We start from the raw sequence: 27,897 nt of genomic DNA, 5'->3' as shown, positions 1-27,897 counted from the left end.
TTTATTCTCCTCTGTTATCACCTCGAAATAAAAGGAGAGGAGAGAGAGAGAGAAATAATAGGAGAGTAAAAGAAAATTTAAGAAAAAAATGATAAAAAATAATTAAGAGATTTAATTATAACATGAGATAAGATGATCGATTAAAAAAAATTGATTGACGAAAAGGATTGTCTCGATGTCAATTATTTAATAAAAAATAATTATTTTTGTTTTAAAAACTAATTTTAATAATTTATTAGGATCCTTTTTATTTTTTAAGTTTTGAATCATGTTTTATTAAGTTTTTGTAATCCGTAAGAGATAGATAAAGAGGAGTCTAAGTCGGGATAGACTCATGGGTGAAAATAATACAGAGAAAGAATTAGAGAAGAGAGACAAATAATAGGAGAGTAAAAAAAAAAATTAAGAACAAAGAAAAAAAATGATTCAATAATAATAATAATAAAATACTTAAAAGATTTAATTATAACATGAGATAAGATGATCGATTAAAAAACATTGTTTGACGAAAAAGATTGTCCCGATGTCAGTTAATTAATAAAGAAACAGCCATCTTTTTAAAAAAAAATTAACTTTGACAAATTATCACACGATAATTTGTCACCTACCTTTTAATAGAAATATTAAAAATAAAAATCTGAGACAAAATACTTAAAAACATAAAATTATGATAAAAACTTTTTTGGACTCTTAAAAGATATTATCAGACGATAACATCTAATAAAATGCAAAAAAAAATAAATTTTAATATAGAAGAAGGTAAATCACCACTGTAAAAATAAAAAAATCTTATTATTCAAACTTTTTATTTATTATTAACAAATATATTATTTTTTTATTATTAATCTTTTAAAAATAAAATTATATTTTTATTAATATTAAATTTATATATATTTTATTTCTCCTTGCACTAGCCCCACAACTCTTAATACTTCATCAATGCTCTAATAACGTTCTAACGATCATATCTCTCACTCCCTTTTGTATTTTACAATACCTCATCATCCCCCCTTTTATCTCACGACCCGACCACCTCTCACACTCCCTGACGGATTTTATAACCCTCCCTCTCATATTTTATAATCTCTTTAATGATCTGAGAACTGTATCAAACTTCATACATCAAACCCTACCGAAATCATAATTAATAAAACATATTTTATAACCCTCCCTCTCATATTTTATAATCTCTCTAATGATCTGAGAACTGTATCGAACTTCATACACCAAACCCTACCGAAATCATAATTAATATAAACAAAAACAACTCTATGATATCCCCCTAAAATATATCATCATAAAGCATATTAATTTAAAATTTTTAATTTTAATAACTTCATATTTATAAAAAAATATAAAAATATTTTTTATTAAACACCAAATTTTTAAAAAATATATTCATCAAACTAATTTTTCATATAAAAACATTCAAAACTCTGATAATTTTTACGATTGATCAAAACAAATAAATAACATAGATTTAAATTTCTTTTTGTAGTCACATAAAATTTTATCTTAAAAATATTTACCCCAAATAAAGAAATCCTCATTTTACCTCTACAAATAAATAAAATCAAAGTCCTCAATTTATATCATTATATATACAAAATATTACACAATCAATTACAAAAATATAAGATAAAAAAATAAAAATTCCGATATCTTAAAGATTCTAAATTTTCACGTTTAATATACATTTTTAATTTTAAAATTTCTCGTTTTTGCAAGAATTTTCGACTGTGTAATGACCCATCTGGTTTGCTTCTCATGTTATGAGCCCAATTTGGCCTACTATTACACAACGAAGTCTGCAACCGGTGCAGCAACAGAGCAGAACGACGACCCAAAAAACACAAGCCACACGTATTACCACAGACAGAGAGAGAGAGAGAGAGAGGGAGAGAGGGAGAGAGGGAGAGAGCGCGCGCGACGAACACCTCCCACGCCCCAGCGTAGTAAATGAGAAAGTATGCGACATTAGCACGCCGACAGCCTCTGCTCCGTCTCCTCCAACTCCTGCTCATGGATCTCCTCCTGTGGTCGATCACCTTCCGTCTCTGTCACACCAACAGGAAGAGCAGTAATAAGACCTGAAGATTGGTATGCATCTCGTGATTTCCATCTTTATTGTGTACTTACCTTTTCTCTGGTGCTCGATCGACGGCGAGGCATGAGACTCCCGTCGTCCGCCAACCCAAGATGTGACGGCACCTCTGAGCCGCCCCATCATACCCAACTTTCCACTCTTCGCGTTGGAATCCGTCACTGCCGCCGCCGCCTCCTCTGCCCCCTCCCTCCTCTTCCGTATCGCATCCGATATCACCTCGCACAGTGCCTTGTCCTCCTCTCCAGGTTTCAGCTTCTCCGCCAGCTTCACTCGGACTCCGGAGCCAACACGGACACTGCCACCCTCTGTTGCGCTGTCCCCCTGCTGCACCTTCTCTAGCACACCCGCCCCCGCCTCAGCCACCGCCTCGTATGGGGCCTTCGCAGTTGTTGTGATCTTATCGGTGCCGCTCGGCGGCTTCTCTTCTTCCGATATATTGTGGACTCCACATACTTCGTTCTTCACCGGCGGCTGGTCGGTCACGGTCATGGCCTCGAAGGCCTGGATCACGGGCGACGTCCCTATGTCCTCCCTACCTGCCGCACAACAGCTGCATGTAACTCGAGGAACGAGAATGATCCAGCTAAATTCAGTCTCCTACTGCATGCTTTTACCTCTTTGGGCTGAAGTGTCCGACATCGGAGCAGCAGGATCCTCTTCCAAGCTCCTGACGTAGTCTTTCAGAGGCGCCTTCTCGATATCTCTCGCCTTCTCGCCACCGGCATGGCCTGCGATTCCTGTTCGTCAACTACGAGCCGTGAGCAGGTGAGACAGAAGGCGTACCAGTGGCGCCGTGGACCGCAGGGTCGTCGAGTCTTTCTTCGTCATCCTCTTCGTAGCCTTCCTCTTCTTCGCTCACGTCGCGGTGGTCGTCATGGTTGTCGTCGCCATGGCCATGCTTCTTTTTGCTGATGGTGTCCTTGATCTTCTTTACCTTTTCCTTTACCTTCTCAAACACCGGCTTCTTCCCATGGTGCTCCTCTTCGCCTTCCATGGCTGCGTGCAGTCTGATTAAACAGGAGAAACAGCACCAGATCACTATTGAACGCCATGGACATCGACCGTACCTGCATGCAGACCACGTCGTTCCGGCTCCAGTTCGCGCGCGTGCCCGTGCACAGGTGCCACCTCAACGTTCATTGCTAGGAAAGAGATTCCGATGAAAGAGATTGGAATCGAGGCAGAGAGGTATAAATGGAGGAGCAAAGCATGGGGATGAGGATAGAGTTGCTCGTGTTCTTATGCCACCTAGGGGGACACGTGGAGGAAGAGTGGCGTAGTTGGTATCGCTCCGAAGACGTGGCGCGTGTCGGAGGTTTCGTACCGGCTCGAACTGTCATAGATTCATTCGTCGGAATAATTCGACCGAATGGATAAGCATTGATAGTAAAATAAATTGAAATGTAAATTTAATATTTATTTCTCCCACTTCGATCGAATTATCATTTTCTGAAAATTAAAATTAAAATTGAAGCAGCTAAGAACTATGGAGAAATATCCTTTCTGACCAATAATACGCTATCATAATTAAGAATTTCTCTCCTTATAATTTTTATTTAAATTAATAAAAATATTTATTATTATATTTAAATAGTTATTAACTTAAATATCGAAGGGGGTATTATGCCTTCCATAGAAGACTCGATAGAAATGTTCGAGTTCAACTCAGAGGAGCTTAAACATGAAAACAGACAGTGAAAAAGGCTTCACTGTTCTGTTCCTTCAAAGTCAGTGTCACTTCCAAAATTATCTTTGTTTATTCTGTGGCTGCAGAAAAGCTCCTCCAAATGCATGGACAAGTTTCTACGACCACCAAAATTATCTTTGTTTTCATTTATGTCTTCTTTTTTCTTTCTAATTCTAGTGTTTTCAATTGCTTATACATATAATTTTTATTTTTTATATTTAAATTATATTCGATCGATTTGGTTCCGATAACTATATTTTGAAAAAAATAAATAATAAAAATAAATTCTTTACCACATAATTCTTCATATGACGTCCTATTATTAGCAGTAGAATTTTAAAAATATAAAAAATATTTTAATACTAATTATTTAAATTAAAATATCATATTAAAAAAATTCTAATTTGATGAATATTATTTGGATTTCTAATTTTTAGGGTTTTAAGGGATACTGAAAATAAAAATAAATAATTTTTATTATATAGCGTAGCGTTTAACCGTAGACACAATTTGGTTATATGTTATTTAGTGGATGGGCACATCCACTCATATCCGTTTCGTATGACCTTAGCACCACCATTTTGTGTGATCTCACTGTCTCCCGCCCTCTCCGAATCTCCTCCACATCTTATATCGCATCCCCTCCGCCTCTCCCTTTCTCTCTCAGATACATCCTCTTCCTTCTCCCTCCAACCCACTCTGCTTTCATCTACTATGGCCGCCGCCGCCGCCGTCATTCTCGAGCCGCTGGCGGTCCTTTGCCCTTCCCGCGGCGTTGCCTTGGCCTCCGCTCGTTCTCCTCGCACCTCTCGTCGGTCGGGGCTCCTCCTCCCCCGGTTTAGCGGCCTAAGGTGCTCTCCGCTTCCCTCGAGGGCCAGGGCGGCCGCGCCGGCCCGACCGAGGGCCGTCGGGAGTGGAGCCGTGGTCTGCGAAGCGCAGGACACGGCGGTTCAGCGTATGGCCTTCTCCTTCTTGTTCGTTTCGTGTGTTTCATGTGCGTATGCCTTGCCTAGGGTTCACTTGAGGTGGGAGTGGGTTTCTTTGGTTGGATTAGGGTGAAACTAATCTTTGGCTTTTGTCTTTGCTGAAGATGATGAAACTAAATCTATGTGTATCGAATGATCAAATTAACGAGCTTGGAACTTGGAAGTGAGGGTATGGCAGCATTGTTGTTGTGGGTTGTAGCAATCGAAACATAACGTGATCGGATTCACATGTCTCTGCCCTCCAGGAGCGATTCTTGTTATCTACTTTGATGCCCCAATGTCATATGAAGGTCGAGATTTAGGTTTCTTTAGTTCATAGCTTCCGTTTATTCTAGATGCAGGAGCTATTTTCTTTGAACTTATTTTTGGAACCAGTTTTAGAAAAGGTTTCTCTGTAAACATCATAAGTTGGCATATGATAATATTTTTTATATTCTAGATTACTTACTTACCTAGATCGTCCAAAAAGATGAGAAAAGAAAGACAAACTAAAAAAAAGGAGGAGATAAATCAGGTTTGATTGGAGATTCCACGAGAAAAATGTGAGATAAATCTTTCACTTGATTGGAGATTCCATGTTTGATCAAGGATTCCACTCTATGAAAGATGCATTGGGATAAAAAAGTTCATTTTTTTATATGACTATCTTATCCCTTGTCATAAGCATAAGAAAGTGCTCTTAGAGTTTGGTAGCATGTGGAACTTCCAAACCCTATGTCATAGGTTCAGATCATACAGTGTGTATTTTGTTTTATTTGATACAAATTATAATAAAATAATTTAACAAAACCAAAAAGTTGAATTGTAACTTGTATTTGACCTCCCTGCAGGAGGTCAATAAAAAAAGAGAATGATATTACTCTATCAAAAGTCCCACCGATTGCCATTTCTGTATTCTGAATACGCGATTCCTGCTAAAGTAATGGGAATTAGATCTAAGATGATTCTGGATAGAAAAACTTAAATCATTTTGGGTTGTTTTAAGAGGACAAAAAGAGAGGCAAGCTCTACTCCTACCTATTAATCTGAAATATCCATGAATCTCGATGGCCATAAGTTGGCAATTGATGTGAGAAAAGCCCTAGAATACCTGGAATCTCAGAAATATTTGTGGAAGGTTACCCATGAAGAAATATTATTTGTCAAAATAAGTATGGAAATATGTCATTTCCAAAAAAGGAAAGAAGAAATGATTGATATAGTTTTATCCAAAGCAAGTTTGACAAGTTTGATTCTCATCCTAGAATGATGTAAGCTGCAATCCTTACCGATGATGCTAAGGAATTAAAGGAGTTCAGTACTATCTTCTCTCCCTTGCTCTTTTATCTATCTTCATTATCGCTACTCATTACTATCTTTTGCTTTCCCTCTCTCTCCCTCTCTATCTTTCCCTACATTCTTAAATTTCCATGTGTTTGTCTTTCATCAATTAGCGTCATCCTCATTAGGCCCACATGGAAAGTAAGAGGGGTTATGATGGTATATGGAAATAAATGAAGACACTTCTAAGAAATTTAACCTTGAGCATTTTTAGCAATGTAGTTGTAGATAGACATTACATTTGGAAAATTCTACGACAAATAGGTTATATCGTGGATATATTATGCAGGAGTCACATCAAGTAATACCTATTATATATTTAACTATTATACGAAAGATAGTTCATTGTAATGATGTCCCTGAGGTATATACTATTGTAAAGTTGTTTGTAAATGATAGATTCTGCAAGAGTGATAGGTTTGATTGTGAATATATAAGATCATGTTCGTAAAGGCATATAGAAATCTTTTATCTTGCTTGTGAATTATAGACTTCTAAAGAACATCATGCATCCAAATCTTGATCTGCTGATCTGTAATCTAATTGTTGAACATTGCTCTATCGTCTAAAGGGTTTAGGCATTTGTTTGAGTTGAGTTTCAAGGGAACCACTTACAATCTAAATTGATGTGTATGCATGTCTAATTTAGTAGGCATTTGATTTCTCTTTCTGCAAGTTCAATTGACCTCCATGAGTGATCTATAGTGTCATGACAATATTCTGGCATGAGTCCTGAATATAAACATGGTAATATTCTTTGCTATGAATTTAGAACGAGGCTTCTTCTTTCATAATCTTTTTGTTGCACATGGTAATAAGGTTAATGATCTGCCTCTACCATTAAAAAAATTGTTGTGTCCGAGTATTGTGGAGTTTTATATGCCCAAGTGGATGTACCATGTTGTTCCATCTTTTACCAGGTTTGTTAGCTCCATCTTTTACCAGGCACTTTTTATTCATATTACAGTTCCAGAAGTGGGTAAGGCGACATGGCAGTCGCTCGTCCTGGACTCGGATATCCCAGTTCTAGTTGACTTTTGGGCCCCATGGTGTGGGCCATGTCGAATGATTGAGCCACTTGTTATCAAATTGTCGAAGGTTTACGAAGGAAAGCTGAAGTGCTACAAGCTCAACACTGATGAAAACCCGGACATAGCCTCTCAATATGGGATTCGAAGCATCCCCACTATGATGATCTTCAAGAATGGTGAGAAGAAAGATGCTGTAATTGGGGCGGTGCCAGAAAGTACTTTGATCACATCTATCGAAAAGTTCATCTGAGTTTCGAGTGTATTCCTCCAACAAGGAGATGAACTTGTTTCAGTAATCTTTTTGAAGTTTGGGAAGGCCATTTATGTCTGTAAATCAACATTATCTTTGCCTTTAGCTATCTCCCAAGTGTACTGTGTATATTTTGTTGGAAGGAGTTAGCAGTACTTGTCATCCTTTTCATGTAATTGCAATGCCTACTGCTGATATTTGAGTCTTTGTGTGTGATATGGTTGTAGCTCTGACAAATTACTGCAAGATCAATGGATTTTGCTGCTCCCATATCTTCTTAAGACTTTTTGGTCTGGTGTTGGATAGGCACAGGAGGGAAATGATTAAACAGGATTATGTGTTGCAAATGGTAGAGGGCAATTCGAAAATCCATCATGTAGCAACATCAAGTTTTATTGAAAATGAACACCCCTAACATTAAGTTGAATGTGTTTGATAGGTCATACATACATATCTTGTTCACATACATATCTTGTTCTACAAACAAGAGGACGCATGCCATATTGTAACATAGATCCTTAACTAATGGAAAAAATTCATTTTGATTAATAAATCACTTTGTGATGGAGGAATACATGTTATCATATCCTCAGACTCCTTATCATCGATTGCATCTTTCGCCATAAGAGAACAAAAACTACTCAATAGTAATTGAGTAAATCTATTTTTTTTTTTTTTTGATTATTTTAGATATTTTTAAGATATGTTTTTAGGTTGATTCAAACAAATGTAACGAAGTTCATTTATTAGTGTCATTGATGTAGATGGTTGAAAACGTACAAATATAAAAAAATAATTCTCTGATAAAAAATATAAAATAAGTTAAATAGTCAATTAAAAAATTAAAAAAATTCATCCGATATGAATAATTAATCAAGAGAGGACATAGGAGACGATAAAACTGTAAAAGAGATATTTATTTTGGTTATTTTTTGTAAAGTTGATATTTATTTTGTAAAATAATAAAATAACAAAAAAGAGATCAAATAATTAATTAAAAGTTATTTTGATGAAAAAAAAAGAACCTTTAGACCTAATTCTTAAGATCTTTATCGACAAAATTAATTTAAACAGTGCCAGTTGTAAAGCGAAATTTTAACCGTTCTAAATAGATTCAAAGCTACCAAAATGCCCTTATCGAAACCTGAAATGTTAAGTTTACCATCACTGGCTCTGCCTGACATGCTCTCTCAACCGTCCGATCCTTGCCTCTGAGGGTCAGTTTCGGAATAAGAGAAACGTCATTTGCATATGAGGAAGGCCGTCGTCGGTATCGCTCGTTTCAAATTCACAAAAATCCCGCTCCCTCTCTCTCGGCCTGCGCTTCTTTCCATTCGCCTACACGAAACCCTAAGCGAGAGAGTGGGAGAGCCGGAGAGAAACCCGTCGATCGATTGGCGTAGCAATGGCGACCAACATAGGGATGATGGATGCGGCTTACTTCGTCGGTCGGAACGAGATCCTGGCGTGGATCAACTCCACCCTACAACTCAATCTCTCGAAGGTCGAAGAGGTGAGTCATTTGTCGATCCTTTGTTGTTTATTTAGATCGGCTGAGACGGCGTCTTAATGAATCGTTTTGTGTTGGGCATCGATGGGTCCGGCTCTGGGCGAATTGGGGGCTCCCAGGCAGCGTCGGGGGCGGTGCAGTGTCAGCTGATGGACGCCGTCCACTCAGGGATCGTGCCGATGCACAAAGTCAACTTTGATGCCAAGAGCGAGTACGAGATGATCCAGAATTACAAGGTCCTTCAGGATGTCTTCAACAAACTCAAGATCACCAAGGTCTACCCTTCATCTGTCTTTTGTTTTCTCCCTGTTCCTTTTCCTTTTCTTTGAGCTGAATGGCGAATTTTAATGCGTGCAATAAAAGGATTTCATTTTTGTGTAGTGTTTTCTTGATTTATCAGCCATTAGGGCTTGATATGTAGGAATCTCAAAGCTTCTTGAGAAATCTGTCAAAGGGACTAACAAAACTTTTAAGATTTGTGTCTTGTGTGGCTATATATATGTTGATGTGGTTGCAAATATTGTGACGTTTTCACATATCAATGTCTTGCATTTGCACTAAGATGCTTTTTTGGTCCCTCTTCTTTGATGATTAAGGGTGGTTTTTCATTTTGAATATGCTGATTATTGCGATCATGTCAATCTTTTGATGCTTGTGATTTTCTGTAACTGACGGAAACCTTTTCTACATCACATTTGAAATTCATGGAACCTGTGTTGAAGATTTCCAAGACTGGCCAGTTTGAGAAATGAATGACCATAGGTGTAAAAGCCTTTTCATTCGTGTTGATTCCTCTATAATACATGTTTTAATAAACATGATCATGATTGATTTTTGCAAAATTAATCAAAGCAAAATCTATTTTCTCACATCTTTTGCTATTCAAATTGGTAAATCCAATAGGTATTTGTTTTCCATGGACACATATTCAGGAATTATTTGTTCGAAATGACTATTTTTCCCTGAAATTAGTAAATCGAAAGCAATTTTGCAAAGATTTGCTTCCTTGCACTGTTTTTAACTTGTCAATCATAGTGTCTGGCTGTCTGCTTATGCATGCTATTACGAGTTCTGAAGATGGCAATACAATGTAGTGATGGTTTGTCCGTGGACTAGAACACTTTAGGCAACCATATAAACGATCTTGTAGTTTGTTTAACATGTAAGAAATACTGTTGATTTGACTGCCATATTATTCAGGATTCTAGCCGACCAATTTAAGATTACATATAGACTCTTAAAACATACTGTATGCCTTCGTTTGCCCCTGAAAAAATCACGACCTCTGTCAAATCAAACCTGGACACAATATTTATTTGCCTATTTTCTGTATCAAATGATGGTGGTCTTAAAAATATATCTGTGAATGAGCATTTCATTTCAACACATACATGGAACTAGAGTTGTACTGCTGGCCATATGACTATATCTGTGATTCAGTACATGGAAGGAGATTAGCAGGTGGGAATGTTGGTTGATGCCATATGTACTACCTGTCATGCTGGGCCCATAATATGCATGGATGGTCTAACCAATATTTCATATCGAATGAGTTTTTGGTAGTGTTTTTCTATTTTCTCGTCGTTTCTATAAATGATTAAAAATCTAATGATAGAAATATGAGATGCATAGAGTTAAGTTTTGTGTAATTCCATTACATGGATTAAAATTTTAAGCCTTTCCGAATGAATCTGCCATTTGATGCATGCATACTTTTTTAGGTTTCACTCAATTGAAATTCTTGAATCTCTCTATTCTATCTAGAAATTTAGCAAATGGTGAATTACTTTCCCTGGACTATGCTTCTATGATAGTCTATATCTTACTGACAAGATTGAGGATTTGATAATGCACACTACACGTATATGATATTTTGTATATCATTAAAGAATTCTAAGATACTGGTCATATGCAATTAACAAATTATTTTTATAGAATTGTCATCGTGTTTTGCTGAATGCGTTGGACGAGAAATTATGAATTATTCTGCCTAGCTTCTTGGAATCACAAGTCAACAAAGAGAGTTCCTTGGCATAATTGGTTAGAACAGATGTATTGATGAAAGGTCATTCTCGGCAATAATTAACTATTCTTTTTTGGAATTCTCATGAATGTGTTATTTTTTTATCTTTCTATTGTCAGCACATTGAAGTCAACAAACTTGTGAAAGGAAGGCCCCTGGATAATTTGGAGTTCATGCAGTGGATGAAGAGATACTGTGATTCTGTTAATGGCGGTGTCTTGAACAAGTAACTTTTGCTCTTTTTTCTGCTTTCTTACTCAGTTTTATAACACTTTATTTTATTAAAAAAAAAGTTGTCTTTAGAATATTAATGTGCAATAAGCAAAGCAACAATTTAAATTTCTATTGATGAATGTAAAATATATGGATATCATTGTTTTCTTGGATAGTACGGACATCAGGTTCTTGGTTAATATAATCTCTCTTTGTTCATTGAAAAATATGTTTTCATACAATCAATTGAACATTTGACACTGTTATTCCTCCGCCTGCAAGATCAATTATCATTTTTGCTTTCATTGTTGGAAGATAACTTTGTGAATATCTATCTTCTGTGATATTCTTTTCCAGTTATAACGCTCTGGAGAGAAGAGATTCTTGTAAAGGTGGAAAAGAAGCGAATAAGAGGGCAGCACCCTCTCAAACATCAGTCAGATCTTCGTCTGCTGTCCTTAAAACTCAAGCTTCACATACCACAAAAAAGAATGATGGGCATGCTGGAAATGCATCACATAAAGCCACAAGACCTGATACCTCTGTATCTCAAGCATATGATGAAAAGGTAAGCTTGCTTGATGATGAAACTTTGTTTTCCAGGATAATTTGCCAAGGAACTAAGCTTAAACCTCTGAGGCAAAACGCAGATCACAGAGCTGAAGCTTTTTGTGGATAGTCTTGAAAAAGAAAGGGATTTCTACTTTGGTAAACTGAGGGACATCGAGATCTTGTGCCAGAACCCTGAGATTGAGCATCTACCTGTGAGTCAAACTTCTCTTTTTTGCTATATTAAGAAGGGGATATGCTAATCAACGAAGGAACTTGGGTGAAGAAATATTTTGATTGCGTAATACGTCACTCTTATGCAGATTGTTGGTGCCATTCAGAAGATCCTGTATGCTACAGATGATAGCTCATCTGTTGTGGCAGAAGCACAAGCCATGATAGCGCAGCAACAGAGTGGATCACCACCACTCAGCCCAATCCTGGAGACATCTGAAGAAAAACCAAAACAGGAAACACAGAAGAGAAAGGATATCTGTACCCTCGAGTTCGACATGGCAGCCAATTCGACCTTGTCCCCAAGACAGAGGCTTTCCGACATCTCAGATGTGCACTGCTGTGGTTCACCGCTAACAAATTTCTGAAAACTTTGAGTTGAGTCAGGTGCTTAAATAGCTCTCTTGCAAGCTGTTGTTTAGTTCTCTTATGTGCTTCATTTTAAGTTATTTGTTTCCCTAACAATTTAATTCTTTTTTTCCAGTCAGGTCTTCAGTACGACGGAATGTTGCCACTGAATTGGAATTTTATATGTTACCCTGATGTGAAACTCGGTGCCAAATTAATCTGTATACATCAAACTACAAGCCTCGATGATTTAGGAGACTTGTCGTGAGTTAAGGCCTCATGGATTAGGATGGAACCTTCAAGTATATGTACTCGCTTTATCATGCTGTTTCATGTTTTCTTCGGATAATGTCTGGATAAATTTTTAGCTATCGTGCTTTCATAATTTTGGGCATTCAAATACTTTGGATTGGATCAACTAGGAAAGGAATTAATGAATTACCCATTCCTATAAAGATTATGTTCACGCACCTTTGGATCTTTTTCAAACTTTTTATTTATTCTTTTGTGTATATTATCCGTTTAATGTTTTCTCAAATCTGTTTAATTTTCTATTCACATTTTTTAAAAATAATTAGTTCTAACAAATCACGAGCATATGCATCCATTAGGATCACTATATTAATATATGAAATTTTCTTAAGAGTTATAGACGCAACCAGCAAAGCAATTTCACCTAAATGCAATACATAGGACACTGAATATTGAAATGAAACACCAAAATGCTCCAACAGGATAGCTTTGCGTGTCGAGGAAGAATCTGATGCTACCACAGAAGACTTCTTCATGAAGTACTACCACTCATTGATCATTTACTGCACAGTTTCTTCCACCTTTGTCCTCAGCCACTGTCCGCAAATGGCCATCAAGAAGTCACATTTCAAGCAGCATATCATGCAATTAGGCTTGGAGCATCGACCGAACAACAAGGAAGGAGAAGAAATCAAGGATCACATCGCCATCGTGTAATAACAAGAACCCACAATGTGGTGTGGCCACTAAAATCATGGAACCAAAGAAGCTACTGCAAACACCAAATCCAAGTCTCTGACCGGCCTAAACAATAAACACTGAACAGAGTGTAGAAAGAGGAGCGGATCGGAGCAGATCTAGCGGTATGAGCTCATGCCCACGGCGGGAGCTTCGCCGTAGGGAGGCGCGCCGGAGCTGCGGGCCGCCTTTGCGTAGTACACGTAGTACAATTCGGAAAGGACGGCGGTGAAGAGGACGAAGGCGGCACCGGCGGCGAAGACGCCCTTGCGCACCGTCTCGCACGACAAGTTGCCGTCGAAGAACATGTTCCGGTAGCGGGTGTGGTGCGCGTTACGCACCGACCCGGCGAGCAAGCACGCCTCCGCTATGAGAAACGTCAGCCTGCAACATCCACCGCCGCAGATCCAGATCAAAGAACAAAAACTTGAGCTCATTGGAGATAATTGCAGGAGGAGATGCGTATGTACCAGGAGAAGAGGAATAGGAGGAGGGCGCAGGCGCGGGGGCCGCCGGGGCCGAGAGAGCGGCCGCAGCAGAAGCACTTGCTAACGGCCATGAGGATGGCCTGGCTTAGGAGGAGGAAGAGGAAGGCGCCGACGCCGTAGCCGGTGGCGATGTCGGAGTCGTAGACGCAGTGGTTGTAGGTTTTCTCCGAGTCGGGAACGACCGTAGCCTGAAACATCAGGCCAAATCAACTCAGATCGGGTTCAGGGGGAGACGGGGACGAGATCACGGGCTCACCTTGCTGCGGCGCTGCTCGGCGGCGACCGCAAGGCCGAAGGCTATCAGGTCGACCACGAAGACGAGGATGAGGACCAGCTTAGACGCCATGGTACGGGGTCGATGGTCTCTCTCTCTCCCCCTCTAGCCTTCTAGTGTCTTCTATGGGCGTCGGTGGGGTTGGGGGAGGTACTAAAGATCAATTAGAAGTGGCCCGAGCACTGGCAGAGACCCCGATGTTTGGAGTTTTGTTACTGTTATCATCGGGGTTGTTGCTGTCGTTATTTACCGCTGGTCTAAGAAAGTTGTGAACCCACCGGTTTTCTTTGATAAAACTTCGCTACTCGGGCACTTTGTATCCATGCCACCGATCGTCTGATCTCGCCTCGGATCACCCAATGGGAAGGCAGGTAGGTTTGGGGAGGTAAAAGAGTATTTCTAACAAAAGGGTTTTGTGATTAATCTCCGGGTTGATGAGGTTGTGATGACAGCTGGAAACCCGGAGATTAATTAAAATACTTATAAAAAGGATCCTTTTTTTAATATATACAAGCACACCACGACTAGGGAAAGCGGGAAAGATATCAGACTTGAATGTGAGGAGGAGCGGAACGGGACCGTATAAATGAATCCCTCTCGTTTCCTAACCCTTCTAATCTCATGTCTGTAGGCAGATCGAGGGAGCCATGAAGTTTAAGGCATTCCTCACCCAGGACGGCGTCAATCTCCTCGACAAGCGTACGCTTCTCTTCTCTCAGTCCGCGATGATCTCTGTTGCTCATTTCCGCAAACACCTTACATGCTCTTTGCTGTATATAACTATTGTAGGTTTTCTCCCCGCCCTCGACAAGCATGGACGCATTTGCCATGTATACTTGACTCCCGATCACGCCATGTTCCTCCACAACCTCCTCGGTGGCGACGGCGTGCAGTCCGTGGCGCAGTTCAACAAGGACGTCCTCTTCCGAGACTATCGAATCTCCAGCCAGAATGCCGGCCGCATCGCCTTCGCGGTCGATGTTGCCCTCCTACACCGCGCCCTCCGCAGCGCTCTCACCATCCAGGCTCAGGCCCGGGACGACACCGCGGCCATCCAGATCAAGCTCGTTAAGAAGCTCCCCGCGGGCTCGCGCGACCCCGCTCCGTTTCTCACGTTCGAGACCAAGGGGCGGGTCTCCGCTGTGGTGCAGGACGTGCCCATCTCCAAGCCCCTACCCCGGGACGACGTGCAGCAGCTCCAGTCCGCCCTGGAAGCTGCGCAGGACCTACCCCAGGTATCGGTTTTAGAATCAAGATCAGTTCTTTTGGCTTAAAATTGTGCCGGTTTTAAATGTAACCCGGCTATTTTGTGCAGAAGATGTAGAATTTAAGGAAGGGAAAGGAAGGAAAAGAAAAGAGAGCTAGAGTGGGTTAGAAGAGCTTCTCTTAATGTTGATTGCTTGTTCCATCTGCAACCAAAAAAAAAAAAAAAATCTGTTTTTTAAAATAAAAATTGCATTTAGATTTGATGATTGGTGTCGTCGTGGTTTTCTGAAAGAAACTGTGTACTAGACTTCAGTTTTCTCGTTTATTTTCTAGGTTGATTAATTGGTTTTGATCGGTTTCTTTGACCTGGAATTGACTGCTTGCTTGCTAAATTGTTTATTTTGGATTTCGGTTCTCTGTTTTTTTTTCTTTTCTCTTCACAAAATATTTTATTAAACCAAAAAGTTTTCAGGTTGGTGTTTTCTACTCGATTAAGTTAGCTTAGTATGTCCACCTCATTCAAATTCTATCAATTGGCTGATCGCTTAGTTGCCATGTTTCTTCTCGTAGACTCTGGTTCAGGTCCAAGATCTTGCTCAGCTACAGAGCTTGGTGGACCGGCTGAGGAATGTTGGAGACCTTCTCACAGTTGCCATTACCCAGTACGGTGACCTTCATCTGCAGGTGTCCACCTCACTTATCACTGTTGGTTCTGAGTTCAGGAGGTTGAGAGTCCTTGGTGTGCGTGGTATATTGCTGCCTCCACCGCCTTTTATGTTACCAAAAGGATAGTTCAGTTCAAGAATAATCCTTTGTGATTCATTTCAGCTGATCCACCGATAGGTGATCGAACTTTAAGCGCTCCGACACGTACTGAGATGGCGATTCAGAAGGGCGAAGGAGCCTCGGTGGTCTGTAATCTATGAGAGATTTTGATTCTTTTTCCCTTTATTGGACTTTCTCTTGATTGGTTTTCTATATTCACGACAGCAAGTGAGCCTGAAGCATCTTGCAAAGAGCTTGCAGTGTCACTTGGCCAAGCCAGATTGCGCCTTCTACGGTAAGGGATGTTGGGTTGGTTATGATTTATCTTAATATGGTGCCCATCATATTGATTTTACAGAGTTCCTTATATGCAGGTATCGCTCCTCAGGGTGCTTGCTTGACCGTGATATTCCAGTTCTTCGTTCCGGGGACACGACTGACAGATAAATCCATTAGCTTCTACTGCAGGCTTCCGGTCCTTGACCCAGGCTCCGGCCCTTGAGAAATGTAAAAGAATATTAAAATTTTACTGCAAAGTTCTTGAAAATAATTTAGGTACAATTACAGTAAGAGTTGGCTACCAATATATCTGTTTATATACACTAAATCTTGTAATATCTAACAATTTGTCAAAAAGGTCTGGTACTTTTTATTTTTTTTCTCTTTTTATTACTGTTTTGCTCTAAATCTTGCAATATTGTCTTCGGATAACATTTTTTTTTCCGTATACTCTTCTCTTTTTATTACTGTTTTACTCTAAATCTTGCAATATTGTCCTTGGATAACATGCATGTTTTGCTTGGATTTTGATGTCAACTTCATTTTAACTAGAAAATTCTTGAGTGATAAGTCAATAAATATTTCACTCGTGAAGTGATGACAAATTATGTTTGATGCGTTCGTGGAAGATAGGATTCTTCGTCATTGCAATAGTAGATTTATTGTCCTAGTAGATTTTAGTCCGTTTATCTTATTTTTCTTAGAGATATGTTAGAATTGAGCCAAATTGTTTGACATGTTGTACTTATAGTGATAATATACTACAGTAACACATTTTTACTTTTTTATTATCTATGAAATTACTTCTGAACCAAGGTTAAACATAAATATTGAAGTGTTTTTTCTATTGTTTGCACAATCAACCTAATCATTATTTATATAAGAATACAATTTAAAATCTTTTACCAACTGATAATCGATGTCATAATTGAGAATTCTCTATCTAAGAACTCTTTTAGTTGCTCTAAAATGATGCTTACTAAGACTATGCATGAATCTCGATAACAAACTAATTGTAAACATAATATCCGGTTTTGAATGTAAATAAAATAAATTAACCTTCTAATTTAATTTTTATATTGTTTTTATCTGTTTTTTCGATTCCATTATTTAACATAAATTTATAATTTATATTTATTGGAATATTCATCGACTTACAAATCTTTTAAACAAATCTTTAGCATATTTTCTTGACTAAATTTTTTTTATTTATATTTTAAATCATTTTCATTGTTAGAAAATAATGTAAAAGTGCCAAATTAGTTATTTTATATTTTAATATTTTTTTATACTTTTGTTAATGTTAATATTGATATGATTCAAGAAAATAAAGACTCATCTATTGCTTGTTGTAACATGTAGAGAGCTCTTGCATCTTTCTATATGTTCTTATTCATTTGATCGTTTTAATCTTTAATATTATTGGGATTTTGTAGATCATACTTAACAAAATTATTTTTTACCAAATTCTATAATCCTTATGAAATAAATAGAGGTCTAATTTTAATGATCCAAAAAATAATTTTCACCTTTAAAAATAGAAAAAATTGATTGAAAATATTTACTCCAATATTTTTTTTTTTGATCTATTGATCTTTCCTTCCTTTTTAATCGACACACTCATGTTGATCTTTTTCGAACTAAGCTCTGATACCACATTTGTTGGATTTATGTAAAACTCGAAGAAGAAAGAAAAGAAAATAATAGAAGGGAGTAAGAGTACTTTTAATCTTGGAGTACTTTAGATTCATTCATAAGCACATATTTATATTAGTCAAAAACTAAAATATAATTTTTTTTAAGTAATGAAAAAATCAACATAATCTAACAAATCTCCTCACTTGTCTATTAATCTTAATCTAAATCTTTTTCTCTTATCCAATGTGTAATTAACTATTTAAATATGTCGGGAGTCGACGACCATGATTCATAGTGGAGAAGACAGGCTTTGATCCACGTGGTGCCAGACTTGGGGATGGTGGCGACTAGTACATCGATAGGTGGAGCTTTGAAGTATTTTTGGGGTGACCATGGTGCCTATTATGCTCATCAAAAACCCATACCAGCCGTTGTAGCAGTGGATTGGGTTGACAACGTTGCACTCTACACTTGGTAGTACCCACACAAGATCACGGGTAGGTCTCATCCAGTAAATGTGTGCACGTCGTTTTGTGTCTTCGTGACCACATAAGCACGGCAACTAAGCTCTCCATTATTGTCAGTAACATGTAATGACAGAGAAGATGGACACCCAACTATTGCAGTCCATAAAAGGAAAGAAAAACACAAGTCAGTGAAGCAGGCATAAGTATAAATAGAAGTAATGAAACTCGTAACTATCTGATCTCTTGTTAGGACGATGCAATTATTGTCCTTAAAATCTTGTTTAGTATGGATATAAGTTGATAAGGACATTTATTTTTCTTTATGAACCACAACACCAAAGAACTACTGATCTGTTGCTGCGAGTCAGTAAAGGCTCAGGAGTCTACTTGTCACTCAAGTGATTCGTTTGGGGATAGGTCTTTATTTTTAGGACTGAACCAGGTTGTGTTGACTCTCTCGTCGACACATAGAAAATAATATTTTGATACTAGAAAGAGGGCTTGAACCTCCGATGTTATGGTTAATAGCCAAAATGTCTAGTAGGATTGAGAAATCTCCTGATTCTAACTAATTGTATATGATCTCGACGCATCTAAGGAGCAACCTAAGGTGATGTAGAGTATCACCAAATAAGGCTAAAGTACACATCGGGATGACTTCAAACTTCCTTTAATAGACAAACCATACCTTGAAAGAGTCCACCTATCACCCAAGCAATCCGTTTGGGCTTTTGAGACAAGTCCGCACTTTTGGAGCTAAACCAGGCCGTATTGACTCTTTGGTTAATGACACACAAAAAATAATTTTTTGACGTTAGAAGGAAGGCCCTGGGCCCTTGACTCCCATATGGGAAGGAGCACTGATAAGGATATTTAGTCTCACATTAGTTGAGGAGTATAAGAACTAAGGACTCGTAAGTCTACCGGGTCACCCTTACCCTTAAAGGCACTTTTTTAGAGTTCACAATCTCCAAAAGGGAAAAATCGTGTGGGTACGTCCATCACCCAAAGCGAAAAATTCTTCGCGAGCCTACGGACCACACCAATGGCGGACCGATCGAATATTGACTTATTACAAGTATTTGTACTATTACGTAATTGTTATTTCTGATCCATCCAATGTATCTTTTCGATAAGAAAAATGTGATATGAAAAAGAGGTTTATGATCCATTTTATCGAGAATATATTTCAAAATTAAAAGTAAATTTTTAGAAATTAATAATAAAAATATATTTATTAAAAATATTTTTTACACGACTCCGAAGTTTTCTTATCTAGGAATAATCATTCTCCGTATATGGAGGGGAGTTTCCAAATATTTTGGAACCCTTGTTTCCCCTAAAAGAGTGAGTAAAACTCAGCTTTATAATATGATTCAACTCGTGCTAGATTGGATTGGTAGTTGGCAGGAAAATTTTTATCATAGGCAAGTAGGATTGTATTAACTAATTCTATGTTGAACTCTATTTCTATTCATTTTTTGAGTGTCACTTGGATGCCGATTAAAATTCTTGATGAAGTCGATTGGAAAGTTTCTTTGGGGTAGCGGTTAGTCCTCTTGTGGTTTACATCTTTTACCTTTGGAGATTGTCACTATTCCTAAGTGTGAGGGGAGATTAGATATTATATCATAAGGTTTGCTTTGTAGGAGAGGAGGATCTTACAATATTTGAACAAATATTGGTCTGAGGTGGTTAGAGTTAAATATGAGAATGTCGACATATGGGACATTCATTTTTCTACTAAGAATGATCGGTCGTGGTGATTGTTTTTACCTGCTTTTGAAACGTTGCATGATAGATTTTCACTGGTTATGGGTAATAGTTCTTTAATTAACAACACAGTCTTGGATCCTTAGATTTTGGATGTGTCTATCTGTGTAAACCTGACTTTTTATAATGTTTCTAAATTGGAGAATTATTGTTTGGTTTTGGATTTTATTTGTAATGGATCTTGGGATGTTAATTAAATCTGTGTGAACCTGACTTTTTATAAGCTTTTGCACTATTGTTTTTTCATTTCTAATAGAATTGCCAAGCTTGGTGTATATGATGATATTTGTAATCTTACACACAAGAACAATACTTGAAGACTTGCTTGAAGCAATTAATCTTGCTATGGCTTCTTTGATTCCATCATTCTGCCGCTTCTTCTCTCTTCAATACAATCGTATTTGTGGAATCTCAAACACGCCATAAATGAAGCACTCATCGAGCACCTTAGATCTGGAAAAGATAACAAAGAAGGAACAGAGGAGTATAACCGCTGCATGTAAACCTCACCAACGATTGCCTTTCCAGTAAACGAAGAAGAACGATGAAGAAATGTGTTGTTGTCTTGGAGGAGATAAAGAAGCAAAAAAAAGTTTGGAAATAAGAAAAGAAAATTGGCTTCATCGATCTTACACCTTCAGATCAGTCGGATTACACACATATATTATTATTACGAGATATGTGCCTTAGAACATCAAACCAGAACCAGCAAATTTCTCCTCCGTCATCTTCTGCAATCGATCAGCCATCTCGGGCGTGATCTACTGCACGATGCCATCGATCACCCCTTCCTTCTCCTCATCCTCCGAGAAGGGGCAGCCAAGGAACTCCGCCAGCCTCTTCAGCTGAGCTACTGTGTCCTGCAGCAGCTCCTCGTACTTCACGAATAGTATCTTCTTTGGCCTTTCCAAGTGCGCCTTCCAGTAACCGAGCACATGATCCCAAAACGGACCAAAGAAAGAGAAGCCCTTGCAGAAGTTGTCGAAGGCCTTCTCGAGCGGCCATGGCTCTAAGTTAGCCTTCGTCCTGTGCCGGTTTTTGTGGTGCCATAAGGATATGAAGTTGTCCTTGGGGTTGCGGCACAAGTACACGACTCTGCAGTCGGAGTCCACCACCGACGCCGGTAGGGAATGGAAGGGGATGTGTGTGGAGAAGAGTCGCGGGGGTGGCAGCTTGCTTAGGTCAGGTACTCGGTTGTTGGTGTAGATTTGGAGTTCAAGAAAGGGGATGCACTCGTGGGGATTGCAGGACTCCAAGGCATGTCGGGAGTCGACGTGGGAGCCGCGGTTTATGGTGCAGAAGACGAGAGCTTTCATCCATGTGGTGCCGGACTTGGGGATGGTGGCGATTAGTACGTCGGTGGGGCGAGCTCTGAAGTATTTTTGGGCGACCATGGTGCCTACGATGTTCGTCAGCAACCCGTACCAACCATTGTAGCAGTGGAATGGATCGACAAAACCGGACTCTAAGCTTGGTAGTGCCGCCACCAGATGTGTGAAGTGTTGATAGGTCAGGTGGCGGACTTCTTCCTTCTCGGCTTCTTCTGCGATCCTCGATGGAAAGCGGGATCCGAACGCATCGGCCATGGGAAAGCGGGACAAGGCAACTCAGGCTGATCTACCAATTGTCTAAATCTTAGCCAAACACACACACATACATACATAAATAAATAAATAAATATAAATAAATATATATAATTAAAATTTATTTTAATCTCTATGATTTTTGTCATGACGTAACCGTTGTGACGTAATAGTTATTTAGAGATTATTGTATGTAGGAAAAGTTAGATAGTGTAAACGAAATCTGGATTTGGACGTGGTCAGAAACGTCAGGTGAAAAATGTTTGAAGGCGAGTTTAGAATGGTGTGATAATACTTAGGTGCCTCCAAGACGTTGACATTTAAACTGTTGATGAGACAAGTTGGTTGGTTTTATAGTAGTTGAAGTTTGTGAAACTAAAAGAAGATATTTCCTCTTCCCTTGCCATTTGGTTTATGTAATCTTATCCCGTTTTGAAGTTTTGGTATTAGATAGCATAGTTGTTTATTATGCTTATATGCATTCTTATTTATTAGACGAAGAAGTGCACGAATTCCTCATTAACAGCAAACCAGCTCTCGGAAATATATCATCTTCTTGCAGTAAATACTTGGTAAATCAAAATCTTCCTCCAAGGCTGTAAACATTTCAGTTCGCATACCTTTCTTCACTTGGGAAGTTAGGAAAAACCTCTTCGATCTCCTGACTATGGTGTCTTTTTTAAGCGTGTCTTGTGGAGTTATATTGGTGATGGTTCACCCTATTCGCTTGTCCAAATAAAGTTTTCATCGAGGACAATTGCTTCTTAGTTATATTTATATTGTTTGGGTTCCATTCTAACATTGACTTTGCCACCTATTTAAGATATATCTACTTTTAAGTGGTCCTAGATTTTTAATGTTTTTTATTACGAAGGACACATGTTTTTATCGATGCTTCCAGTTAGCACATTGCTTTCCTGTCAAGTCATTTCTTCACAGCAATTTGGTTGGTGTCTCTTTTCAAATATTATATATACTACAGGAATCTGGAAAGCCTTCTGGATTAGTTTTCAAGAGTTGTTGTTTGAAAGATAAAATCTTTCAGTATGAGTTGTCATGAATGAGATTTAGCAGTAGTTGAGATTTCCACTGTCAAATTTAGTTTGGTCATTTGGTCCAGGATTCAAGTCACATCAGTCCTGTTTCTTTTACTTTGTCACTTATGGAGTGCTTAAAGGTGCTATATACTTCATTGGTTTCACAACGAAAGATGATGATCTATATACATCAGTTATTGTTAAGATCAAAACATCATTGTTATTGTTAAGACCAAATGTGGTTCGGTCATCAGTCGAGCATGCATTATGGATGGTGCTTTGCAATGAGTTGGAGTCTAAATCACTTTCAGCCAGCCATTTGTGTGCTAGCAGCACAGACATCTGATATTGTTTTCCGTCTCTCTCGCCATTAATCATCCAATAATTGTGTAGTCACCAAGTATACTAATGGAATGACATAGCAAATTACAGGAACATGCATTACATCTTGGATCACATGTAGAAGTAGCATTGTCTCTCCAATGTGTTCAAAATTCTCTTCAGATCTGCTATAATTGTCTCTCCATGTTTGGTGAAAGCAGAGCGGCCTACTGCGGCGTCAGAACGTACATCTTGCAAGCATGAGAATCCACCGTAGCAGTCAGCTCCCCTTGAACGGATGCAGTATCCGAATGCTGAAACATGGATTTGAAGTCGAAGACAGTAAGAACATGAATCTATCGTAGAGAAGGAAATGGATTCGTCTCGGACGCTTACTGCCCAAAGATCACGAGCATTGACGACGGTCGACGACGAGAGGCCTATATCGGACCATTCGGCGGTGATCGTCGCTGGTGAACTTCCGCGGTTCCAGAGGACCACGGCCACCGTCCCTCCACTGAGCGGGCCTGCCCAAACCTACACGAGCCGACACCAATCGCAAGGTTGTTGAGACAGAATGATGAAGACGGTTGACACATCCTATCAATTCTCTACTATGATAGATGTGACAGTCTAAGCTTCAAAGAGAAGATGTTTAAGATATCGAAGGGACCAGACCTCTGTACCGCCTCCCCACACTACCTTCTTCCCTTGAACTCCAAGTGAATCTGTTGACAGAAACCACATCTTGTTTACGTTCTTCTTATGTTATCTGTGAAACGTGAAGATAACTTGAAATTGATACCTTGATTAACAGCAATGACCTCGGAGTTGCTCAGTATCTCTAATGCATCTTCGCTAATAGATCTTACATCACATCCGATCAACAAAGGAGCCTAAAGAGTTGCTGCGGCATTAGTATTTCTCTGGTAGTGCAATCAAGATGTGGTTACAGTTGAATACCTTTGCCAACGCCCATATACTAAAATGCGATCGGTACTCCTCTGTCGTCATCCCACCATTCCCTACTTCGAGCATGTCGGGATCTACATGATTGAGAATCATGTTATGATAATCGATACTGTCGACAAGGTGGAAGGAGAAGTCTAATGGAACAGTGTCGTCGAGTACCATTCCAGCCTCCAGGCTTTGCATAAGATGCCCATTTGTCATTCTCATCAGCACGGGATGTCATGCTGACACCATGTGAAACATCAGTTTCTAAGTGAGGTTTGGAGGAATCTAATGTATCTTATGAAACAATTCATGTAGGTGTTCATTTCAACCTGTCCCAACTGTCGAAGATGTCTCCTGTTGTTCTCCAACTGTGGCCTATACTGCTCGCCCAACTTGCTGGGTCATCTACTCCCCTGTGATACAGTTTTTTCCAGAGCAAGTCAGATTTCTCCATGTATATGATGATGATTCTAACACAAGCTTAATGTCAGATTCTCTTTCTGCAAACTCACCATTCACAGAGAGAGAAGAAGATGTCCCTTCCTGAATTCTGAAGAGCACTGCTCATCTTAGAGTACCTATGTCGGCAACAAAAAGCAGCTGAGACATCAGTTCTTAAGCCATGGCTGGAGTCCGCTAAATTGGCATTTAAACTATCTGTGCTTCTTGACATTGACCACATAGCTAACCTTTCTCTTGGGCTGGTACCAGGGTTGTTGCAGTTGTCATACTTCAAGTAATCAACACCCTGAAGTAGAAGTCACAATAGAAGAATGAAGACAGACCAAACAACTGAGGCATGACAGAGTAGTATCTTAACATTCAAACAGATCTTGCATACCCAAGAGGCAAATGTTTGAGCATCTTGATCTTCAAATCCCAGTGACCCGGGCATTGTCTTGCTGCATGTCTGTGTCCTGAAATGTTTTGTTTAAGGTCACAAATAGTTTGCCAACACTACTTATCCTAGAAGACCATAAGTGCTCAAACCAACTGGTGGATTCACAAGACCTGAGTGGCTAATCAGCTAAATTCTATGTAGAATTATGGGGCAGCTACACTAAATCGAGTGTTACGATGTCTCAAGTGGCTACTTGTTTAATTCAATGTTAGTTTAACTTGCAGATTGCCAAATCCAACACTGGTAATCACAGAAAGTGGAGTCATGGAATGAACAACATGAAAATTAGTACCCTGCATCACTGTAGATTCCAAGCTTAAGTCCTTTTCCATGCACGTAATCTGCAAGAGAGTTTATCCCAGAGGGGAATGTTGACTGCTTCGCAACTAAATTGCCCTGAAATCATCATGGAATAGAAAAAGGAATTGACAGTTCTGTAATATCTCAACACGGATCAGTTTACACTACTCGGATCTCCTAAACCATATGAGACAATAGATCAGTTCATCTATTATATAACGAATACATAACAAAAATAATAAGAATTTATGTGAACCAAAAACTTTTCTTACACATTGCCTGGTAAAACTGTTGTTTTTTCTTATATATATATATTGTTTTCCATACATACTTCTAAACTTCTTATCAGACACTCAAATTTGGTTATGGTTGAGGTTGAACTATGCAAATAAAAAATGTAAAATACTTAAAAATCATAATCTTGGGCCAAAGAAATTTTATTTGAATGTAGATAAGTCAAACAGCCACAGGCGAGCGATGAAAACAAGCAAAAACAGCTGTGAGTTGGTAAGAACTTTGGAGTGTCAGGAAGAAGAAGCACAAGATGACAATGTTTCGATGCACCTGCATGTGTTGAAGCAGAACAGACATGAAATAGCTGCGTCATACAAATCTCCAAGTTTTCTACTCAAGTACTGACATGGGCAAAGAACCAGTTCATAGCCACGTATAACTTTTGTCATGCCTAGAATTCATGGTCTGATGGTGTTGGGAGCACACCGCCGCTTGCATCCAACAAAATCCATGGCGCAGTAGAAAGGAGAAGACAACGTTTGACATAAATTCTCACCTGAGAGTCCCGGTAGTTTTCTCCCCAGCAGTCGTCTGTCAGCAGTGAATCCAGAAATTACAGCAACAAACCACAGTAATTAGTGGTATTTACATGGATCTATTGAATCAGTCACTAAGAACAAGAAGGTTATAGATAGAGAAGAACACCTATGTTGACGTATTGATAACCCAGTTCGGCAAGTCCGGTGGACACCAGCGCATCCGCTGCATAAGATGTCACACATAGTCAATAAAGCTTCCGTGTAAGTGAAAATAATTTTGTCTTCTTGTGAGGATTCCTTTGATTGTCAGATAGACCGCAACACAAGTTGGTCATCTTCCGTCCACGGCGATCTCTCAGTATTCCTTTGTATTGATTCGTGGCCGACGTGAGTCACGTGTTGACTCAAGAAATCGAAGACTTCGCTTTCATGCAAATCCTTTACGGACGGCAAACTGGACTTATTGCGTAGCTTTACACCACATCGTGGGTTAGGTGGAGTGGGTATAGCAGCGGCATGAACAAAGCCTAGATCTCCCAGAGCATAGAGAGAGAGATGAGTCCTACCTGTTTCTCTGATGAGCTGCTCGTTGATGTCGCAGTGGAAATGGTTCCAGCTGTTCCACCTGATCCATTTGGTGAGATTAATATCATCAATTAGATACGTCCACCAACATAATTGGACGCTTGAAGCATAGAGCAGGAGCAAAGATGGGGTCCTTGCAGTCTGAGGAATAGATAACAAGGCTAACATACAGAGAACAAAGAAGATGAATGAAAACTAATACTCATCGACAAGAAAGAGGAAGAAAACACGATCGGAAGCGGATGAGGAAATATGTACCCCATGGGAGGAGTCGTGCCGAGGCCATTGTCCAACACGCTTCTCCTCGTCTCCACCGCCGATTCCCAACCTTTGGTGACTCTGCCTCCGGTTGCTGCCGTCGGTAGCAAGAGGAGGAGGAGTAGGAGAGACGTCATTGTTGCTTCACCTGCAACTCGAGCCATCCTCAACTCCCAACCGAAGCCACACACCCTATTATATATAGTGTTGATCCAAAAGCGGTAGGTATGTTTCGCGGAGGGAGGGAGAGGGGGAAAGGAGAAGAGTGGAACCCACTTACCCTCGCGCCAGTCCCCCGCGGACTCCCAATCTTTAGATAAACTCCCCGCCGTGTAACACCGTTGCTTGCTTGCACGCTGCCGCCGGCGCCGCGGCACTCATCGGACTAAACATCAAACACCTTCTTGCGGCACGGGTGCATGGGAAACGTGGGTGTATGCGCTTCGCCCGTGATCTGTTCCCTGTGTTTGGTCCCAGCATGACCCGACACGTGGGGCCCTCGACGGGTGTGGCGACGCACGACAACGTGGCCTCTTCGAGGCGAGTGCCGCTATCTCGTCACGGTTCCATTTAGCTCCCGGAATCGTGTGTAACGTACGTTACGGTTTCTTTTGAAGTATTCATATGAAAGTGGAGTTAAATATGATTATATATAATTGATGTGGAGTTGGTGTAGATAATTATCGGATCACTCTGACCTAATTCAAGCTTTGTTATGGTCGAAGACGACTCGGATACTCGTTTGGTGATCGATCTATTCAAAGATTTCTCCTATCATTATTTATTTAATTGACATCAAACATACTTTGCTACACCATCATTATTATCATTTTCTCATTACCATGATAATTATCACTATCACTTTTGTTAATATCTGTCATCATCATGGATGTTACTATTGTAACCACTGCTATTATAATGATAGATATTTATTTTTATTATTATTATCATTTATTGTAACACCACTAGTCACCTTGTTTACACACACACACACATATATATATATAAAATATTGAAAAACGTAAATATATATGTTGATGGAAA

The 27,897-nt window shown here is 39.3% G+C and overlaps 6 protein-coding genes, 1 long non-coding RNA gene and 1 pseudogene across 9 annotated transcripts; 3 read left to right on the top strand and 5 right to left on the bottom strand.

Annotated features, from left to right (window-relative positions):
* Positions 1 to 1,730: 1,730 nt before the first annotated feature.
* LOC135635199 (low-temperature-induced 65 kDa protein-like) lies at positions 1,731 to 3,426 on the bottom strand. The gene is made up of 5 exons (XM_065146119.1): positions 3,175 to 3,426; positions 2,891 to 3,103; positions 2,722 to 2,835; positions 2,140 to 2,643; positions 1,731 to 2,057 (listed from the first exon to the last, which is right to left on the bottom strand). Exons 1-5 carry the CDS (start codon positions 3,245 to 3,247, stop codon positions 1,978 to 1,980), a joined length of 984 nt encoding a protein of 327 aa, XP_065002191.1. The 5' UTR covers positions 3,248 to 3,426; the 3' UTR covers positions 1,731 to 1,977.
* Positions 3,427 to 4,374: 948 nt separating this feature from the next.
* On the top strand, positions 4,375 to 7,583 carry LOC135637358 (uncharacterized). Its single transcript, XM_065150063.1, has 2 exons — positions 4,375 to 4,749; positions 7,068 to 7,583. The coding sequence occupies exons 1-2, from the start codon at positions 4,509 to 4,511 to the stop codon at positions 7,379 to 7,381; spliced, it is 555 nt and encodes a 184-aa protein (XP_065006135.1). The 5' UTR covers positions 4,375 to 4,508; the 3' UTR covers positions 7,382 to 7,583.
* Positions 7,584 to 8,678: 1,095 nt separating this feature from the next.
* Positions 8,679 to 12,677, top strand: LOC135634911 (microtubule-associated protein RP/EB family member 1C-like). 2 transcript variants are annotated; one of them, XM_065145646.1, is made up of 7 exons: positions 8,679 to 8,894; positions 9,011 to 9,166; positions 11,034 to 11,140; positions 11,485 to 11,695; positions 11,778 to 11,891; positions 12,000 to 12,297; positions 12,399 to 12,677. In XM_065145646.1, exons 1-6 carry the CDS (start codon positions 8,787 to 8,789, stop codon positions 12,276 to 12,278), a joined length of 975 nt encoding a protein of 324 aa, XP_065001718.1. In that variant the 5' UTR covers positions 8,679 to 8,786; the 3' UTR covers positions 12,279 to 12,297; positions 12,399 to 12,677. The 2 variants fall into 2 exon arrangements, with proteins under 2 accessions (XP_065001718.1, XP_065001717.1); XM_065145645.1 differs by having other exon boundaries at positions 12,395 to 12,676.
* A 515-nt stretch (positions 12,678 to 13,192) lies between these two features.
* Positions 13,193 to 14,164, bottom strand: LOC135634918 (uncharacterized). The gene is made up of 3 exons (XM_065145663.1): positions 13,993 to 14,164; positions 13,719 to 13,924; positions 13,193 to 13,632 (listed from the first exon to the last, which is right to left on the bottom strand). The coding sequence occupies exons 1-3, from the start codon at positions 14,080 to 14,082 to the stop codon at positions 13,368 to 13,370; spliced, it is 561 nt and encodes a 186-aa protein (XP_065001735.1). The 5' UTR covers positions 14,083 to 14,164; the 3' UTR covers positions 13,193 to 13,367.
* Positions 14,165 to 14,540: 376 nt separating this feature from the next.
* LOC135634917 (uncharacterized) lies at positions 14,541 to 16,633 on the top strand. The gene is made up of 6 exons (XM_065145662.1): positions 14,541 to 14,709; positions 14,800 to 15,245; positions 15,787 to 15,964; positions 16,045 to 16,127; positions 16,207 to 16,276; positions 16,356 to 16,633. Exons 1-6 carry the CDS (start codon positions 14,658 to 14,660, stop codon positions 16,481 to 16,483), a joined length of 957 nt encoding a protein of 318 aa, XP_065001734.1. The 5' UTR covers positions 14,541 to 14,657; the 3' UTR covers positions 16,484 to 16,633.
* A 4,067-nt stretch (positions 16,634 to 20,700) lies between these two features.
* Positions 20,701 to 21,754, bottom strand: LOC103982382 (cytosolic sulfotransferase 14-like; annotated as a pseudogene).
* A 1,341-nt stretch (positions 21,755 to 23,095) lies between these two features.
* LOC135581280 (alpha-galactosidase-like) lies at positions 23,096 to 27,045 on the bottom strand. 2 transcript variants are annotated; one of them, XM_065145741.1, is made up of 15 exons: positions 26,854 to 27,045; positions 26,577 to 26,635; positions 26,177 to 26,233; positions 26,028 to 26,062; positions 25,230 to 25,333; positions 24,878 to 24,953; positions 24,726 to 24,784; positions 24,549 to 24,614; positions 24,366 to 24,449; positions 24,211 to 24,275; positions 24,043 to 24,125; positions 23,885 to 23,975; positions 23,758 to 23,807; positions 23,476 to 23,616; positions 23,096 to 23,393 (listed from the first exon to the last, which is right to left on the bottom strand). In XM_065145741.1, exons 1-15 carry the CDS (start codon positions 27,015 to 27,017, stop codon positions 23,307 to 23,309), a joined length of 1,221 nt encoding a protein of 406 aa, XP_065001813.1. In that variant the 5' UTR covers positions 27,018 to 27,045; the 3' UTR covers positions 23,096 to 23,306. The 2 variants fall into 2 exon arrangements, with proteins under 2 accessions (XP_065001813.1, XP_065001815.1); XM_065145743.1 differs by having other exon boundaries at positions 26,577 to 26,756; positions 26,854 to 27,018.
* On the bottom strand, positions 25,654 to 26,015 carry LOC135634967 (uncharacterized). The gene is made up of 2 exons (XR_010495512.1): positions 25,878 to 26,015; positions 25,654 to 25,801 (listed from the first exon to the last, which is right to left on the bottom strand). It is a non-coding gene; the product is annotated as an uncharacterized LOC135634967 (long non-coding RNA).
* Positions 27,046 to 27,897: the final 852 nt, after the last annotated feature.

This window comes from Musa acuminata, chromosome BXJ3-4, assembly GCF_036884655.1.
Source record: "Musa acuminata AAA Group cultivar baxijiao chromosome BXJ3-4, Cavendish_Baxijiao_AAA, whole genome shotgun sequence".
NCBI classification, from domain to species: Eukaryota; Viridiplantae; Streptophyta; class Magnoliopsida; order Zingiberales; family Musaceae; genus Musa; species Musa acuminata.
This window is presented reverse-complemented; position numbering and strand designations above follow the sequence as displayed.